Source organism: Lactuca sativa, chromosome 4 (assembly GCF_002870075.4).
Source record: "Lactuca sativa cultivar Salinas chromosome 4, Lsat_Salinas_v11, whole genome shotgun sequence".
NCBI lineage: Eukaryota > Viridiplantae > Streptophyta > Magnoliopsida > Asterales > Asteraceae > Lactuca > Lactuca sativa.
In genome coordinates this window covers 138779663-138800252 of record NC_056626.2, presented here as the reverse complement: position 1 = coordinate 138800252, position 20590 = coordinate 138779663, and the positions used below count along the sequence as shown (strand labels likewise).

General features: G+C 35.0%; 3 protein-coding genes and 1 non-coding gene across 4 annotated transcripts; 1 reads left to right on the top strand and 3 right to left on the bottom strand.

Annotated features, from left to right (window-relative positions):
- The first annotated feature begins 8440 nt into the window (after nucleotides 1-8440).
- LOC111895342 (non-specific phospholipase C6) lies at nucleotides 8441-11147 on the top strand. The gene is made up of 3 exons (XM_023891422.3): nucleotides 8441-9651; nucleotides 10401-10577; nucleotides 10673-11147. Exons 1-3 carry the CDS (start codon nucleotides 8532-8534, stop codon nucleotides 10972-10974), a joined length of 1599 nt encoding a protein of 532 aa, XP_023747190.1. The 5' UTR covers nucleotides 8441-8531; the 3' UTR covers nucleotides 10975-11147.
- LOC111895343 (mediator of RNA polymerase II transcription subunit 30) lies at nucleotides 11043-12183 on the bottom strand. The gene is made up of 3 exons (XM_023891423.2): nucleotides 11658-12183; nucleotides 11345-11428; nucleotides 11043-11271 (listed from the first exon to the last, which is right to left on the bottom strand). The coding sequence occupies exons 1-3, from the start codon at nucleotides 12012-12014 to the stop codon at nucleotides 11173-11175; spliced, it is 540 nt and encodes a 179-aa protein (XP_023747191.1). The 5' UTR covers nucleotides 12015-12183; the 3' UTR covers nucleotides 11043-11172.
- A 29-nt stretch (nucleotides 12184-12212) lies between these two features.
- On the bottom strand, nucleotides 12213-12294 carry TRNAS-UGA (transfer RNA serine (anticodon UGA)). Its single transcript has one exon. It is a non-coding gene; the product is annotated as a tRNA-Ser (tRNA).
- A 6177-nt stretch (nucleotides 12295-18471) lies between these two features.
- On the bottom strand, nucleotides 18472-20085 carry LOC111895364 (L10-interacting MYB domain-containing protein-like). Its single transcript, XM_052770995.1, has 4 exons — nucleotides 19768-20085; nucleotides 19224-19692; nucleotides 18752-18864; nucleotides 18472-18564 (listed from the first exon to the last, which is right to left on the bottom strand). Exons 1-4 carry the CDS (start codon nucleotides 20083-20085, stop codon nucleotides 18472-18474), a joined length of 993 nt encoding a protein of 330 aa, XP_052626955.1.
- Between the last annotated feature and the right edge of the window lie 505 nt (nucleotides 20086-20590).

Here is a 20590-nt window from a genome sequence, read left to right as displayed (position 1 = left end):
CGGGTCGGTAGCTTCGCATAGGGGCGACGTGGACAGACCGAGACCAAGGCCTTCGGGTACGCGGGGCGTACGAGGGTACGCAGCGCATAACCCGGATGAGGACGCTGACTCCTCCTTCGGATATTACCGGATTTTTGATATAAATTTATATATAATTTATTTAATAAACTTCAAAAAATCATATCTTCTTCATACGAACTCCGTTTTCGATGGTCTTTATATCCACACGTAGGTGAGACTACGCTCTACAACTTTCCTTTAGACTCCGTTGGCAAATTCCGAAATTATTTTTATTATTTATTTATAAAATGACGTGATTAAGGAATTTCTTTAAAAATTCATAACTTCTTTATCTGACGTCGGTTTTTGACAGACTTTTCACCGCTGAAATACCATTGTCGAGACCTTCGATTCTCGTTTAGGTCATTCCGGCCAAAAGTCGCTCGATCTCCGATTCGAGTTTTTAGCTGTCTGCTGCTAAGCTGAACTTGGAAAAATCTTAACTTCAATATACGAAGCCGGATTTGGGCGCTCTTTTTACGTACGATCATGGTTTAATGACATTTAAACATAGAGGGAATTTAAATAGAACTTTTTGGACATTTTATTATCAAAGTTAATTTTATTAACTCAAAAGTGGTTACAATACTTGACTTTTTAGGTCATTACAAAGAGTTGAAATATCGGGTTGTTACATATGTCGACATATGGTAGGGATTGAGGTTGAGGTGATCATCATGTGTACTGTAGGCCAAGATACCTGGTGTGGGCTGGCTATAAGTCGTAGGCACAAAAGCTCAGGATGAGTGGTTGGGTTGAGGCTGCAGGCCAACAAACCCTGTGTATTCCAGCCTAATGGTTGATTGGACCCGTTGCATGTTGGCATTCCAGTCCGAAGATTGATTAGGCCAGGGTATTACAGTCTGATGATTGTGGGCTCATTATGCATGCTAGTATGGTTGTTGTATGGGGTATTTTTGTGGAAACTCACACTAAGCTTTGTGCTGACCTAATTGCTTATTGTTTCAGGTATCATTGGTTATCATGGGAAGGCGAAGGGGTGACTGTACACATTCATCACCAATAATAAAGATTTTGCGTTTTAATATACTTTGATTTTACAATTGTAATTTGGAGCTAATGTTTTTCTTAATACATGTCTTATTATATAGAGTTTTACCTTAATAAAAATGAAAATTTTTTGTTATGAAAATGAGAGGTTACACCAAAACTCTGGAAATGTTTATTTTAACTTATATTTATGATTTATATTTGAACTCCTTTAAACTATCATAATTTATATTATATATATATATATATATATATATATATATATATATATATATATATCTTTTATTCATATTTGATATTTATTATGTTTTATACTTTATACATACTCTTATTTCTTTAAGATGTATATTTGATTACTTATTTTATCAGAAAAATTTTAATTATCTTCAATAAATAGCGACATTATATATATATATATATATATATATATATATATATATATATATATATATATATATATATATATATAAAAGTTGGATCGAGTAGGACTGCGAGGACAAATCTTTGCCACATGATTGAAACAATAAAAGGTGAAGATTTTATTTTATTTATCGTCAATATATCGCAAGATGATATGTCGTTTTTTAATTATGTGCGAGATTTTGACTTTTTCAACAAATGTTAATTCTTTGGAGGTTAAATGGGTAAAAAGAAAGAAGGAACAAAACCTCTTCCAATGGAACATATCACGAGCGCAACATCCCAGAGAACTACTCCCAAGATACTGCAGCTCGCTGCTCTGAGGTGTATGAACTAGTAACCAACCTCTACCAATCCTTCGCTCCAAATCGAAGAAGGTTTAGGGTGAACTTTAGTCAACTGGGCAAGAAAATGTAACTAAACATCCCTCCACGTCTGATAACCATCTCATGACAATGATCAGATCCTGAACTCCGTCAAACACCAAGGGCTTCATATCATCGAAGTCTTGGTACTGGAAAGTTCTTCCTCCTCGAACCCCAAAGGTAGCAACAATCGCGGAGACTACAACAACAACAACCTCAGAAAGGTTAGCATATCGGTCATTGAAGTACTCCATCATAGTGCCCTTGGCAGGCCCAACCAACTCCGGTATATGCCCCCGGACAAAAGAAATGGTTGGGCCACAAGTCTTTCTGATTGTCGGTCATTGTTAGGGCTTGGGCCTTCTTGGATTTGAGCCCATATTGGGCTTTGAGTGTCCTTTAGGAATTGGGCCATTATTAGGCTTGTGTGCCATTGATTTTGGGCCACGGTTTTTGGGCCAATTGAGGGAAGGGTAAAATGATCTTTTACCCTGGGGGTCGGGATTAGTTGATTAAAGTCATAATTATGGTTTATGACCCAAGTATTAATTAGGGTTTTATTTGGTTGGTTGGTGTGGGGCTTCTTCGGTTCAGCAGTCCGAGCATCTATTTGAATGCCAGCAGATTGAGGTGAGTTTGCTCACTATACCGTAGGACACCAGGGATTGTATATGATTATAGTCTTTGTCACTCCTGTTGTATGTGTTGTATGCCTGTATGCCTGTATGTGGGGTTAAATAGACCCGGTACACTATGATTTCCTTATGGTTTTGATAAACCCATTTAGTTGATGTTTATTTAATATAAAAACAAAAATTTTTGGTGTTGAGTTTTTGGGACGTTACATAATCCAAAAAAGTCCTTAACCCAACTACTCCAGAAGGGTTTCTAATATTAGATTTATCATAAAGGTGGAAGCTTTATAGACATGTATGTTCAATGCATGTCTAAGATCCATCTAAGGTCAAAATATGAACCCTAAAGGCCAAAAACTTTAGCAAATGATAAGATCTTCCATCAAAGACTAGATCCATAACATATAATACTCTTGGGACTTAGGAGAGTCATAAAGTTGCCAACTTTATGAGTTCCTTCCCTCCAAACTTGATCAAACATGAGGAGCATTGGATAATATTCAAGATCAAACCACCAAATGACATAAAGCAAAGAACTTGGACACTTACAAAGGTCCAGAGTTAATATAAGGTGATGATAATGCTGATTCCTTGCAAGCTCCACCAAAAGATCACCTTCTTTTTCTTCTTCAAGCCAAGAAAGCTCCAAAAAGCTCAATAGTCAAACAAGGAATGAAGGCTAGGGTTTTCTAAGGTGAAAAGGGGGCTTGTAGGCTAATAATGAACCCTAAAATGGGTCTAGAGGGGTTTAAATATGAAGGGAACCCTAAAAGAATGATGACCTTGGGCCATAACAGCTTCCACGCCATATCAACTCTTGACCTTGTCGTGGTGGCTCAATAAAATGCACGTGCCATTTATTCAATGCCACGCCGTGGGCATCTTTGCTCCACTCCGTGGCATAGAGTTTTTTTTCCCAAAAACTCCATCTCTAGCCTTAGAGAATAAAAACTAAACCATACTGGAACACGGGTGTTACATGTCTGATGTTATAGAGATATTTCATATTTTGCAGGTTCAGGCTGCCACGGTCGTAGTACCAGAAGTGAAGACAGGAGCACAAAGACATTTGTTGTTCTAATTTTTATGAAGATTTTTATTGTAAACTCGTGGCTACGCATGAGATATAAAATGTTTTTATTTTTATGAGTTAATAAAATTCCACAAATTTTTAGTAATAACTTTGATAATCTTATTAGATTATATGATAGAAAGTATATGTAGTTACAACACGGTTCGTGTAATGCATTACACACTCTATGTTTCCCTTTATAATGCACAACTTAAGTCTAGTTCAACCCCTCCCTAACTTTAAATGTTAATATATTTCATAAAGACTCCATTTTAGTCGATTCTTTCGCTCACACATTCTATATTATCATGGCTACATTTCAAGATCAAAATTTGTCATTTTGACTCAATTAAGTCATGCTTTCATAGTCTCAAACATCGGCTATCGGCAAAAAGTTTATATATACCAAATCAACAAATTCTCCCAAAATAATACAAATTTTCATAACATTATATTACGGTAGCATATACAATAGTTATTATTATACAACCAACTATTTTTTAATGAATAAATACACAATGGATTACCGCTAATGTTTTCAAAAGTCGTGTAAGTGGTGGATCCAGAAAGAAAAGTTAGAGATTGCATAAATTTTTTAGGGTTGCATTAATAGTAAAAACTCATTTCTGAAGGTAGTTTAGTTTGTGTCACAAAATCATCAATAAACCAAAAAATATACACTAAATTCATAATTATTAGACTTTGTGATGGAATGCCAACATATTTGTAACGGATTTCCAATGGATTTGTGATACGTTTTGATGAGTTTTCACTAAATTTACATTTGATGGAAAAAAAATTAAGGGATAGCTCGTGCTACACCGTGCAACATAGTAAATCCGCCCATGCGTGGTGTTATAAGATGACTTCATCTACTAGGGATGGAAATGAGGCGCGTTTGGGGCGGGGTTGACCATCCCTATTCCCATCCCGAAGTGTCTAACCTCCTCCCCATCCCCATCCCCATCCCTGACGGATGCGGGGAATCAAATCCCCCCCCTTTGTATTTTGGGCTTTTCCCTAGCCCATCTCCGGCCCATCCTCAATCTATCAACATAATAAACTTAACTTACAAAAAAAAAAAAAAAAAAAAAAAAAAAAAAAAAAAAAACAAAACTAAGTTTAATAAGTGATCAAAACCAAAGCCATAAACAGATTCTGTTTACATCAATTATAAAGTTTAACAAACATCAAAACAAAAAGTGTCGATTTGGTATACAGATCGACGAACAAAGTGACGATTGATGAACACTTGGAATTGGGAACATAATTTGGTATATGGACTCTATCTCTAATGGTCTAATATAGATCATTTCATTTTAGTAGACTTAATTCAAATTCAATATATATATATATATATATATATATATATATATATATATATATATATATATATATATATATATATATATATATATATATATATATATATATATATATATATATATATATATATCAAGGTTGTAAAAATCGCTCGACGTTAGCTAGTCGATGGACTGGGGTCAATGGATTAATCGGCTAGGCGGAGATTAATCAGGGGATTAATCGGAAACCATTAATTGCTAATTTGTTAGATTTTAAAAAATTAAATATGACTAATATCACATAAAAGTTCATAAATACCACTAATATCTTAACAAAATAGGTTAATATGATAAATACAACATTAATCATACCTTAAATAGTTTCTATTGAGATATAACTTTTTCAAAGTGTTAAAATTTTATCGGGTTCTACTATTTCAGTCATTTTGTATGCATGGATTAATCGTTAGGCGCTCTCTCATCGGTCAAGTAGCGCCTAGGGATTAATCGGGATTTTTACAACAATGATATATATATATATATATATATATATATATATATATATATATATATATATATATATATATATATATATATATATATAGTCATCAAAGCGGGGGCCGGGTGGGTTGGGGATTGTTATACCCGGCCCCGACCCCATCCCTGATTTTAGCATAATGGGGATCCCCGGCCCCGTACCCGGTATCCGTTTTGGCGTGGAATACACGTTTCCGATTGGGGCGGGTCAACCGGGTTCCCCGCCGAGTCGGGTGAAATTTCCATCCCTAACATATGCGGCTTTAGAGTGCAGATCGGCAACAACTGCAGTTTACTGATGGCATCCGAAGAAAATTGATGGTGCAGATCAACGATGTCTGAAGGTGGTTTGATGTCCACCGATTTAGGGTTTTCTTCCATTGGTATGGATAATAGAGAGGGATAGTAAATAGATATATCAAATTATTGGGTTTAGGAGTAGCTGGGGTAAAGTTGAGGTGAATGTGGGGTTGGCTCCTTTAATCGTTTTCCTTTATTTTATTGTTTAAATACTTAAATAACTAATAAATAAATAATAAATTATTTAAAAAAAAAAAAAAAAGAAATGGTGATTGCAATATAGTACAATTTTACATCTGGTATGAATCAAAGATACAACAACATAAATATTGTCCGAGTTAACACGTATTACCAAACCAAGAGGACCATCCGTGTAATTTACTCTCTTAAATAAAAGAGTGGCAATAATTTTTGTAATTCACAGCATAAGTCGCTGTGAATTAAAAGGATGTAAACATATGGGTCCAAAAGGATGTCGGTGTTAGTGTCGGTGACTATCCTATACATGCCACCATGTGATCATGCTTCTTCTATATTAATTTTATTGGTAAAAATTACATCAAATTAAACACAATTTTATATTTAAAATATATTATTTTTAAAAAGAAAAATGAAATTATATAGTTATTTATGCATATAAGTTACTGTACACGTGTAACATATAAAACAAAGTTATCATGGCGGTTCAATTACATGATATATAACACTTTAAGATCGACACAATTTAAATCTTGCATTAACTTACGCATGTGAAATTTTTTGTATAATATGCATAGCGGAAACTTGCTATTTATTATTTGTAAAACAACTGTTAATTTTTATTTTACATTTAGTTAAATTTATATATTGAAACTAGTTTATAACCTGTGGAAACCGCGGTTATAAAAATAATTAAACTTTTATAATAAAAAAAAATCAAAATTATTAATCAATTATTTTAAATAAATTACTAATTAAGAGATATTTTTATTAGTTATGTGAAATTATAATCGTTGATTCAAATAAATATATAAAAATAATTTTTAATATATATTAGACTTTTTTTGTGAATTAATAAAAACAATAATATAAAATTTAAAATTTAATTTAAAATGGAGAATAAATACATTGAAAATAGCATCACATTAATGAGGAGGTTTAATAAATTTAAAATGAAGAACTAATAGATTGACAAGTGGCAACACATTAATTAATAGGTCTAATATAGTGACACATGACAAAAGAACTACTCTTTTATTAGTATAAGGAGATTCTAGTTGTAGGGAGCTTTGAAAATTCAAAAATTCATCAACCTTTTTTTAAGTTCCATATACCATACATATATAATATATTCTTGGCATTTATCAAAATATGCAATTAAATTTCACAGATTTGATCATATGTTGTGTGAATTATCAGTGATTATGATAGAAAATTTGTAAATAATAGCTATATTGAGGTTTTTTTAGCAAAAATGTGTAGGCCAATTATTGGAATGGAAAAACCCTATTTAATGTTTTGCTTATTAAACACCATAATTATAATACACACAAAAAACCCTCACATCTATTGAAAAAACTCTTATATTATTTTGTTATATTATATAAAGTCTCATATTATTTTAACCCATACTTAAAAGCCCTTATATCAAATAATATTAATAACAAAAAAAACAGTCTATTATACCTTATATGAACGAATCAGTTTATTAAAAAAACATTTTTTTAATATAAGATCATGCAAATACTCACCTTAAAACATGATTTAATGTCTTATTTTTATTCAAATTCAGATTGGGATGTGTATGTGAAACACGTAATGATTAGAATAAGCGGGATTTGTCTTTAAAAAATCTTGGATCATGACAGCATTTCCCCCTTTTTCCAGGCAACCTAATTTATTGTAACAACGTATTGCTTATTTGCTTTCTATCTATATAATGATTAAAGTTTATAAACGTCAAAAAAAGAAAAAACAAACTTCAAACCTACATTTATCTACTCAATCGCTATTTATTATCACCATTAAAAGTATACCAATTCTGTTTCCTAATAAATACTCTATGGTTTAACATCTTTATTATGTTATAACGTAATTATTTTAAACTTACATTTAAGAGTAAATTGCTTTAAGTTACTTGTTTAAAAAAACGGTTCAAATAAGTTTTTTGTTTTTTAATTTTTCATTATTATTTGAGGCTTTTTATAACGTTGTTTTTTCCATATCCGAACTATATATTAAGATCAAAATTACAAAAATCAGGGATAAAACAGTCACTAACAAAAACTATAAATATAAAAGGATAAAAAAAAACTTTTTTGATCGAAATTAAGAGTATAAATTATACTCTAAGGACCAAAATTTATAGATTACTTTTTTTTTAACATACATACAGTTCCGGTTTTGAGGCCAATGCTTCTATTGTGAGTGCAAAAAGTCCAAACTCGTACGTAGGTTCATGTGCATTGTTTGTGTGCATACGACAACCTTGTTGTCTGCAATTTCATTATTAAAGTGAGAAAGGAATATACAAATTTACAAATTTACAAAATTACAAATCATTTGTATATTTGTCGATATCTTCATATATCACATGCATACATTATATTATGATTTATACATACATCCATTCTTCTCAATTTGCACTTGTGATTTATCTTTGGCCCCATTTCCTGTCTTTTCTTGCTTTTAAAAAAGTAAAATAAATAAATAAATAAAAGAATTTGTTATTTAACTATATAATATAAAATTTCTAGTTTAGTTCTAGTTTCCTGCCACTTTTGCTTCCCACTTCTTTAGCTTTCACCTTCAAAGAGTGTAAAAGCTTCCTTCTTTACCAAAACCCTCCATGGAAAGAACCAGAAGACCTTCATTTTCATCCATTTTCTTGCTTCTTTTCACTGTTTCTAGTGTTCTTGATCCGACCCGGTTTGCAGATGCATCGGGTCAAGATCAACAACCCATCAAGAGGATTGTGGTGTTGGTTCTTGAGAACAGATCTTTCGATCACATGATTGGGTGGATGAAGAAATCTATAAACCCATCAATCAATGGCGTCACGGGTAGAGAATGCAACCCGGTTTCAACCAACTTGACCCGAAAACAACCACAAGAAGACGAAACTCAAGAATCATCCATCTGTTTCACTGATGATGCAAAGTACGTGGATCCGGATCCGGGTCATTCATTCGAAGATGTGGAAAAACAGGTATTCGGGTCAAATCCAATTCCCTCAATGACTGGTTTTGTCGAACAAGCATTATCGGTATCAACAAATCTTTCTGAAACAGTTATGAAAGGATTCAAACCTGAAAATGTTCCAATTTTTGCGAAATTAGTTCAAGAATTTGCGGTTTTTGATAGATGGTTTTCTTCAATTCCGGGTCCGACCCAACCCAATAGACTATTCGTATATTCAGCCACTTCTCATGGGTCAACAAGTCATGTCGCAAAACAATTAGCAAAAGGGTACCCACAAAAAACAATCTTTGATTCACTTCATGAGAATGGGAAAGATTGGGGTGTATATTTTCAAAACATACCCACAACTTTGTTTTATAGAAATTTGAGGAAGTTAAAGTATGTGTTCAAGTTCCATCAATATTCTACCTTTAAACAACATGCTAAAGATGGTAAGTTGCCAAATTTGAGTGTGATTGAGCCAAGATACTTTGACATAAAGGGTTTCCCGGCAAATGATGATCATCCATCACATGATGTGGCAAATGGACAAAATTTGGTGAAGGAAGTTTATGAGACATTGAGGGCAAGTCCACAATGGAATGAGAGTCTTTTGGTGATTACTTATGATGAACATGGTGGATTCTATGATCATGTTAAGACTCCTTATGTTAATGTTCCTAACCCCGATGGGAATACGGGCCCCGCACCATCGTTTTTTAAGTTTGATAGGTTGGGTGTTAGGGTTCCTACGATTATGGTCTCTCCTTGGATCAAGAAAGGCACCGGTAAGATTCAAATCTCTCATTCTATAAAGATTCAAATGATTGCCCCTAGGGCGTAACTCGGTTGGTTTTGGGATAATATACTTATACAGAAGATACGGTTTAAGTTTTAGCAGTCGCAGTATGGTAATTTTTAATGGGCTCCTTGTGGACCTATGCCAATATAGCAGAGCAGTCGTTGTGTACCTGATTTATCTACCTCTCACATGATGTGTGAATTTTAATGAACTCCATGTGGTAGGATGATCATTGTTGGTCGGTTCGATTTTTTACACCGAACCAAAAAGTAAAGTTTTTTCACTTGGGAAAACCTAACCGTCATTTTTTTCGGTTTCGGTTTTTAGTTTTTATTTTTTTTTGGTTTTTTTTCTAATTATACAAAAAAAAAAAAAAACCAAGTAATTCACTAACAAAATAATATAAGACAACATAAACATATACTTATTATTTTAATTCTCAATAGAAAATGCAAATACAAGTTATTTATTATTTTAATTTTTAACATACTCGATAAATTCAACGTATACATATAATGACTTTGTTTTGGGTATTTAACCTAACAAAATGTTGTGTACATAATTTACTTCTCACATAATGTACGAGTTTTGGAGGCACTAGGCTTTTGCCAACCCCCCTAACAGTCTGTTGTGTATCTGATTTACCTCTACCTAATAATGCCATTAAGGCAGACTGTGGTGTACCTAATTTACCTGATGTTTTATGCATGTTTATAACTTTAAATTCTTTTGCAGTGATTAGTAACCCTAATGGACCAACACCCAATTCCGAATACGAGCATTCTTCCATACCCGCAACCATAAAAAAGATGTTCAATTTATCATCAAACTTTTTAACTCATAGAGATGCATGGGCTGGAACCTTCGAACATGTCATTCAACAACTAACCTCTCCAAGAACAGATTGCCCAGGTAATTTTCAACACACCCAATTAAAATTTTAAATTAATCAAATGAGTTTATCAATTAAATTAATGATTTTTCCTTTTTTGTTAAATTGGTTTCAGAGTTTCTCCCTGAAGCTAATCCTTTGAGAAATACAGAACCAGATGACACAAGAGGACTCTCTCAATTTCAAAGTGAAGTGGTTCAATTAGCTGCTGTTCTTAATGGTGATCATTTCTTGAGTAGTTTTCCAGATGAAATGAGCAAGAAAATGAATGTGAAAGAAGCTTATACGTATGTAAAAGGTGCAGTTTCAAGATTCATAACTGCTAGCAAAGAAGCTATCAATTTGGGTGCTGATGAATCTGCCATTGTTGACATGAGATCATCTCTTACTACTAGATCAGTTATTCACAACAAATGAAAGATTTAGATCAGATCAGATCAGATCATATGTGTATGCATCTTTTTTCGTGGTTGTAAACTATAAAGTTGAAATCAGAAAAAATGTAGATTTTCCATGTAAACTTTTGCAATCTTTCATTACAACTTTTTGTATTATTACATGGTGATAAGAAGGGAAAGTTTTACTAGAAAGATGAGTAGGAATAGCTACTTGAGTTCATACAACAATTGGGCTTTGCCATGATGAAATGTCTGTAATGAGGTCTCGAAGCTGATCTATGAGAATCTTTAAATGTTTGTTTTTATCTTCAAGCTCCTACAATGAACACAACATATTAATTAGAAAAAGTTGCAGGATAAGATATGAAGTTATGGAGAAAACTTGATACCTTTCTTAAAGCAGAGGCTCTATCTTCTAGCTTCTCAGCATCCATTTCATCAGTTAACATTGGATCAATGTCATAAGCCTTGGCCTTCATTTGCAGATAAAAAATTCAAGATGAAATATTATAATTTCATTATTCATATCACGTCTTGCAACCATTAAACATAGCAAAAGCATAAGCATAAGCATAAACATAAGCTTCCTCGATTTTAGTTTTTAGGAGACTTGTAAATAGTTTAATAATCACATCATCAATGGATCAGATACTTAAAATCGAGGAGAAAATTGCGATCTTATTGAAAAGCCGGAAACTTTACCTTTTTTGAATTGGGAATAGCAATGAGAACAGAACGGAGAGCTGCGACAGATGCTTTATACCGGAGACGAGCTTCATCGAGGGCTCCACCGCCCATCTCAAAGTGATGAGCGGCGTCCGACGATGTAGCGTCACCGTTACTTACGCCATTGGATGGCCCGTGGTGGCCATTGGTAGTGTTGACATTAGGAGGTGGAGAAGACGTGGACCATAAATTAGGGTTGCAGAGTTCATCGTTCATCGAAGATAATATCTGAAATGCTGATTCTATCGTATCTTCCAAATGTTTTTGCCCTTCCATAGCCAACTCTTGTGTCGATTTCTGACTCGTGCTGATCGTGCTGCTAGTCTCTTCCATTGATTTAGAATCTACACACGAAATTGAAATCGTGGAGCAAAACACAATTGCAAACCCTGAGGTTTTGCGATTGACTGAAACTGGAAGAGAGTGATCGGAGATCCACAAAGATGATCGGATTGGACAAAACCCTAATAAAAAAACGTCCAGCAAAAACAAATAAAAAAAGAAGAAAATAGATTTAATGAAAAATTTAAGCGTCGACAGCAGGGTTCGAACCTGCGCGGGCGAAGCCCAACAGATTTCAAGTCTGTCTCCTTAACCACTCGGACATATCGACTTCTTTGATTTTTGGGCATATTTCGTCATTTTCAAGTTGGATGGTTATTGGTAACATTTTAATTTTTGAATGTAATTTTGTTGAAATATAACACTACTTATTGTGACAAAATAGCTTCAATGTTCTTTCAACACCATTAATAATACCCGTCATGTGACAAAATTCTATAACCAGTGTTGTAAAAATCGGCGATCTTTTAGTGTTTACGATTAATGTTAATCGGTCGAGTTAGACGGAGTCAGTCTTAAGCGGTTTAGATGGTCTAAGCCGGTAAAAAAATCAAACACGCAAAATTTTCAAAAACAAATCCTGAAATTTATGATATTGGGTGATGAAGTTAAGATGATTGGTGACTAAGGGGTCGTTTGATAGTTGCTAACTGGGTTAGAGATGACTGGGTTAGAAATGCTGACTGAGTCCATATCTGACTGAGTTTATGCTGTTTGATTATTTATCTGAATGGTTGTGCTGAATGAAAAAATGACCATATTACCCTTGTGTTGTCTCTTGTGCTGGATAAAAAAATTATAAAAACACAAATTATCATATAAAATCCAAATTAAACATACATCAATTAAAATCCAAATACAAAGTGTAATACAAAATCCAAATACAAATTGTCATACATGATAAAAAAAAGTACACCATTTAATGTAACGTCCGAAATTTCAAAACAATTAAAACTTTTCAAAATCACCCATTTTATTAACATTGTTACAAAAAGGTTTTCATTACATTATTTAACAGAGTAATTTCCCAGGTTCATATCATAAAACACCAACGCGAGGAACGGTACGATCACGCCTTTGCCTTGCCACAGACTCTTGAGAACCTGAAACATAAAACCACGACTGTAAGCCCGAAAGCTTAGTGAGATACCCCCAGAATACCAACCACATATACGCCTTTCCAGGCCCTGACCTTCCGGTCCATGTGTCTCAGGGGACTTCCGTCCCTGCTGGGTAAACCTTCCGGTCCTACCCACGCCGACCTTCCGGTCCATCACACAACATATCGCCTTCCGGCCCATAACATATTGCCTTCCGGCCCATAAGCATAAAATGCACATATAACATAACAAGCAATCATATAGCAGTTCATAGACAACAATCGATCAACAGATCACATATCATAGCATTACTCTAACAAGATACCGGTCTAGCCGGTCACTATCATAACATTACCCTATGAATCAGTCAACATACTAAATGCATACATACGCCTTTCCAGGCCATGACCTTCCGGTCCACATAGCAACGCCTTCCGGCCCATAACATGTAATGACAATTACCCGGATTTCCATCCGGTAAAAAGGGTCGGCCTTGGTGCCATAAACCCTAGCGATATAGTGAGGATAACTCACCTCGAAACTGCCGACTGAACAGATAGCTCAGGCTGCTCCGATCACTGATACGATCTCCACCTCTGGACAGCCACCAATGCACTGAATCAAACAGTAAACAACAATTACCAAAATACCCCTGGAACCACTGGTCAATCCTTGGTCAAAGACAAGGTCAAAGTCAACCCCTGACTGACCCTACTCGCCGAGTCAACCCTATGACTCGCCGAGTCCCCATACTCAGAACTTCACTTAACCCGCGACCTAACTCGCCGAGTCACCCCACGACTCGCCGAGTTCAACGACTCTGGGTCCACTCGCCCTTGACTCACCGATTCCTTAAGATTCCCTTTCTACACGTCGAGTATCCCCTTTTTACTCGACGAGTTCCTCCTGGAAGAATCGCGGGGCCACCCCGACTCAACTCGCCGAGTCTGAAGAACAACTCGACGAGTCCCAGTTAATCTTCAAGCTACTCGCCGAGTCTGTTCATCGACTCGGCGAGTCCATGCCATGCAACCGCTCAAACTGCATCCTGGGACAAGTATGGTTCCGAAATACACAAGCATGGAACCTTCTGGACCTCTAAAGGTCCTAATACAGGGTTATATCCGTTTGATTAACAAAGTAATAATCCATCTAATCACCAAAAGGGTTCCATAAACCCTAGATCCATGCACACATCAATATAACAGAAATGATCCGAATTATTACCTGAATAACACACTCTCTGTGTCCCCAAACCTCAGAACTCGAATCCCTTGCAGTTCCTTTAGCCAAAACTCTTCCCTCCTTGCACCACAATTTCTTCAAGTCACCAATGGCCTTCAATCTTGCTCTAGATGCCCACAGCCGCTTAGGGTTCTTCTCAATCGACCAAAAGACGGACAATGACGGCCTAAGAGGCGTTATATACGATCCAAAACCGAACGGTTAGGGTTTCTGCTGAACAGCGTCGACTCGCCGAGTCCATATCTGGACTCGTCGAGTCCAGTCGCGAACCCGCGACCAAGTCTGCGATCCTACTCGGCGAGTCTAGGCTCCAACTCGCCGAGTCCCCTCTTAAAACACCCCAAAATCATAATTATGCCAATATTTAAATTTTCGGGCTGTTACATTTAACGTGAACCTGTAGGGTTTCAAAGCACTCCATGGATGATGACAATGGGCCCCTTTGATTAATTCTAGGTTAAAAGCCCAAGACTTGTCTTTTCCCTATAAATAGTCATGTATTATTCACAATTAGGGTTAAGAGTGTGAGGCAAAATGTAGCCGCCACGTGAGGTTTCTTATGTAGTGTTAGATTCTTTAGTCTATGCTGAAAGTGTAATTTATTCCTCATATTGAATAAATCGAGTGATCATTCGACATAATCTTCATTATTTGTGTTTGTTCTTATTTTCCGCATGTTGTTCATCAAATCACAATTAGGGTTTTAATCTCAACAAGTGGTATCAGAGCGGGTCTTTGAAGATCTATTGATTTTTGAAGTATCGGTTCTTGATTTGGTGATTTTCTGCACATATATTGAAGATTATTAGTGTTTTGGCGGTATGGAATCAAAGTTCTTGTTCGTTCTACTGTTCATCAAGTTTTATGGTATCTATCTGTTCATCTGGGATATTTGTTTTTCTTGGTGTGTCTATTCATTCTCTTAGCCGCATCTGATCATTGCTTGTCTAAAATAAATTGTTTGCTTCGTAAATTAAATTCATTAGTTTTTGGGCCTTAGATCTGATTCTTTTCTGTTCATTCTTTTCTCTCTATTAGCCCAATCTTTCGTCCACTATTCATCGTCTAGAAATTATGTCAGTGTCGATATCGCAAAGTCTGGATTCAAAAATCAATCTCTTTATTCAAATGATGTGTTCATCTACATGTCGATTAAATGTTCATGTATTTTAATCGATTCAGAATTAAGTTTGCGTTTTCCATAGGTTCGATTACAAACTCTTGCAATCGATTTAATTATTGAGTTCGTGTTATAGAGTTTTTATCGTTTTCGATTCATTTTGTCATCAATACTTGATAAATCGAGTTAGTTGTTGTACAATCTTATGGTTGATAGTCCTATTTGTTACAATCGATTGATTTGAAAACCTAATTGCGTGGGTCATTGATCATGAGTGCTTTGACGAACATCAAGAACAGACATCGATGATTGTATCAAGTTTTTCTAACTATCTGAAACTGCAAATCGATTTTGAAAGAGCGATTGGGTGGATGTTATATTTTGCTATTTCGTCCACCAGTGATGAAAAGATGAATTGGTTGGAGTCGGATTCGGAGCTTGTATTGCTCGCATACAAGGAACCTCTGATTCACATCGGCAATTCAAAAGGTTAATTTGGGTTGGAAGGTTTCATTGCTAACCACTCGTTCTTCTCCCATGAATGTTCTCTGACTGTGGTAGTGTGATTATCTTCTTCAATTGGAACGAACATTGGTCAACCAGAAAAAGTCAAAATTGGGATTACGATCTTAATCGGTAATGCGATCGAATGAAATCGAAATTGGAACTTATCAGAATGATTTGAGCATATAACTCGCTTTTACTGGTCAACCTTGGAAGTCAAAATCAATATGAATAAACTTACTTACGATTGGTCTAGGAATCGGGACTGGGATTCTAGGTTGCAGTTATCTCCTAACGAAAGTCAAAATTAAGACCGAATTCTGACTCGATTCTTTGTTGTTGGTATATTCGGTGCTTATAATGCTCGCTTTCAGGGTCACACTGATTTTCATCAACATTGATTTGGGGTTCAATAAACCTGGACCGAACTTGGATTCGATTGCTTGTGCTCAAGACGAACATGGAACAAACTTGGGTTCGTTTGTTAGCTAGGAACGAAGGGGTTGGTAATTTCAAAGATTTGGATTTCAATCGCGAGTTACTGTCCGTTCCAGTTGCATTCATCGGCATCTAAATGGGAAAGAAGACTTAATGTTTCATTTTTGATCCCTTCAACTTCAAATATTTGACAATTCTGGTCCATGAATTTTTTGTGACTTGGCAATATTGGTCCATTTCTAGATTTTGTTACAAATAAAAGGGTATATTGATGCAGAATTTCCATTTCAGTCCCCTGACTTTCAGTAAATGACAGTTTCTGCCCTATATTCAGAAAAGTTTACAAATTTGAGGGCTGGTGAACAGTTTTGAATTCTTTAACGCACATATTTTTTTGTGAACAGAAAATTATGGATTCCATCAAGTCTTGGCGGTTCGGAAAGTTGTTTTTCGTGATAACGTCAAATTTTCACGATTTTTTTTTCGGATTTTATACTTCATTGTGTATATCTTTTTGTCGCGGGGGAGCATAGTAAATTTTTATCCATTCAAGATCATTCTCATGACCATTTGAAGGCTTTATAATCATGTTTTTGATTATAAATCGGGGGAGAATTTGGTATGGCCATTCGAAATTGGATTTGTGACTTTTCAAAGTTGAAGATTTTTGATAAAGCTTGTGGGAGAATTATGAAGGTAGCTTTTACAACAGAAGTTCTTCATCGAGCTCTACTAAAGTTTTTACAGAGAAGTATCCTTTACGGCGGAAGTTTTTCATTGAGCTCTGCTAAGGACTTGTTATATCTCCGACTTCTTGTATTTTCTCGATCAAGTGGCGTTACGAATCTTAAAGTTTGGGTTGTTACATGATATTTTTTGATGGCTTATATCATTAGCTTATTTGAAGATCGTTGTGACTTGGAGGGGGAGCTCTTCAAAGACAAGAAGTGATTCAGTTTCTTTGTTCTGAAATGGGTTTTTATGGCGGGTTTGGTTTTCATGAAGATTCTTTCGGATTACATTCGAAAATGAAGTTTAAAGACATTACTTCAGTGCTTGATTTATATATCCTAGAGCTCGTGTTTGAAGACTATTGAAGAATCAAGATTCGTGGATTGCTTCATATATTCCTCGTTGCAGATCTTTTTATTTGCTAGATGCTTGTTTTGGAAGTTAAAGCATTGTCATCCATTCCATACTTTGAGGGGGAGATTGTAGGGTTTCAAAGCACTCCATGGATGATGGCAATGGGCCCCTTTGATGAATTCTAGGTTAAAAGCCCAAGACTTGTCTTTTCCCTATAAATAGTCATGTATTATTCACAATTAGGGTTAAGAGTGTGAGGCAAAATGTAGCCGCCACGTGAGGTTTCTTATGTAGTGTTAGATTCTTTAGTCTATGCTGAAAGTGTAATTTATTCCTCATATTGAATAAATCGAGTGATCATTCGACATAATCTTCATTATTTGTGTTTGTTCTTATTTTCCGCATGTTGTTCATCAAATCACAATTAGGGTTTTAATCTCAACAGAACCATTTGAAAGTAACTGATTAGCAATCTGGTCACGCAAAGTAGTCATATAGTTAACGACTTCTGAACCCCATTCTATGCCTTTTATGTTTTGACCCTCATTTCCTTATAAAATTATGGACCACAACACAAACAATGACTATGTCTCTTTGCACTGGAAAAGGATAAGGTAAAGTTACAAACCTGGTGGAGGGAATGGAAATCCGGAAGTCGGGTTAAATGCAACTTCTTTCAAATCTTTAGAATCATGTGATATGCCCTCCCATCCAGTCCATACAAAGGTGAATACCATATCAAAATTACAAATTCCAATTACATTTTGATAACATTCACCTTTTCCTCTTCCCCTATAACGAGTTTGTTGATCAACAGGCACAACTGCATGTACAAGTGTTCCATCTAGTGCACCTATTGCTCCGGGAAATATCTGCATTAGCTGTCTATGTCGTTATGAGGTATTTCTTGTTGAATGAGACGAGGTTGGTACTATAATTTCTCGTGCAAAACACATCATTGCACGTAAGACCTCATGAAAACATTGATGAATCGTTTGTATGGAGTGATGAAATCTTTCTTTAACGGCTCGAAAACGTTCATTATGTCCTATAACATGTAAAAACATAGCCATCTTCTCTTCAACGCTTATCGTCCTAATAGATTGCAACCAATTTCTTTGTGTAAAGTGATTGCATAATAGTGCAAATGCATCTTGTGAAAGACATATCATATCGTAACATTGTATAGGACATCCGTGTATCAAATCTTGCGTATACACATACCCCTTTGCTACCTGTTCGCTAGCTCTTATTCTTTTAATTATTCTTTGCCTTTGTCGGACCAACATCAACCAATACCACGAGAATATAAGAAAATATAAAAAGTCACCTTCTTTATCCATGTGTCCTGTTAGATGTCAAATACAAATTACATTTTAATCAATAACATAATAATCAATAACATAACAATCCATAACATAACAAACCAACATGTAAATATGAAAAGCATAACATTCCATAACATATAAATTCATATAACATAACCGCACCTAATAAAAACAATCCATAACATAACTAAACCATAGAATACTAATGTCTAACAATGAACCATAACATACTAAAGTCAAACAATGAACCATAACATACTAAAGTCAAACGTAACATGTAAATACTAAAGTCAACCAACTAATCCAAACTTTCTTCCCGCATTTGTTACCCACGACTCACAAGTTGACAAGTTAAGGCACAACCAAATTTTCCTATTACCAACACTTTCAGCAAATAACATAAGAGCAGTGGTGTATTTCAGATCATATTCTCCCCACTCCAAGCTTGTCAACTTCGCCATACAAGCATCCATCTCCTTGTCAAGATTATTTGCTTCGGTGAATGCTTGTGCAGCCTTGATAATCTCTTTTCCAACTTCTTTCATCTCATCATCAAGTGTGGTTTCTTTAGGACCATTTCGTTTGCCCCCCTTGTTTTTTGTCCGCCCAAATGATTCCTCACTAGTAGGTTGAGGTACTGTTGAGCTTGGGGTATCTGCATGAGGTGCTGGCTCATCCATCTCTGTATCCTCAAAATCATGTGTACTGAAGGTTTCATTGGGACGAGGTAATGTCGAGGATGGCCCCCAACTGTGAACACCGGACGAGGTCGCCCCATCAAATAGTTGGGTACAAAGTTCAGGGCAAGGGAGGGGTGCATTTCTCAGCTTATCTACATACTTGTTCAACTATTTGACAAATTTAATAAATATTATTAAAGTAGTAAAAAAATAATCTACTTTAAAAAATATGTATATATGTACCTTCGCTTCTGCTTCCCATTCTTCATTAGTTATGTTAAAAGAATTCATTATGGGATTATAAATATTTCCTGTTTTGTTTTTAAGTTTTAACCACACTGCATACTTTGCTTTTAAATAGTCATATCGGTTTTTCATTTGTTTTTTGTCGACAATAAAATTATGATCTGTTTTCAATTTCTCTGCGACCACAGCCCATGAACTGGCTTTTAGTCCACTACCCTCCCGGCCATTGCTTGTTAATTCTTGTATACATGCTTCCAAAAAAGTTTTGTCCACCAATTCCGACTTCCAACTAACCCTAATTCTTTTATCTGTCATGTCTATTGTAAAAAGAAAAAAAATCTAATCATCCACATAACACACATTTACAAATAAATCAAGCATAAATGTGATAAGCTAATCATCCACATAACACACATTTACAAATAGCTAACACTATGTGCTTGATGTCAATAAGATAAAACATATATTTTTTTGTTTAACCTAAAGATAAAACAACTTGAAGACAAGACTTGGGAGATTCAACTTTGATATTACTACAATTATATGGTTTCAGTTTGCTAATACACATAAACGTATCATATTAACATATCATATATCAGTTTGCTAACATATCAATAAGATAAAACATATATATTTTTTTCTTATCTGTTTTCATGTGTTTTAGTGTATCAAATACAGATAATACACATAAACATCTCATATATCAGTTTGGTAATACACATATACCTATGTAACAAATTTTGATCATTGTCTTGAGCATTTTGATCTTACACACATATGCACATAAACATATCATATACACACAGTACACAATTCGTTC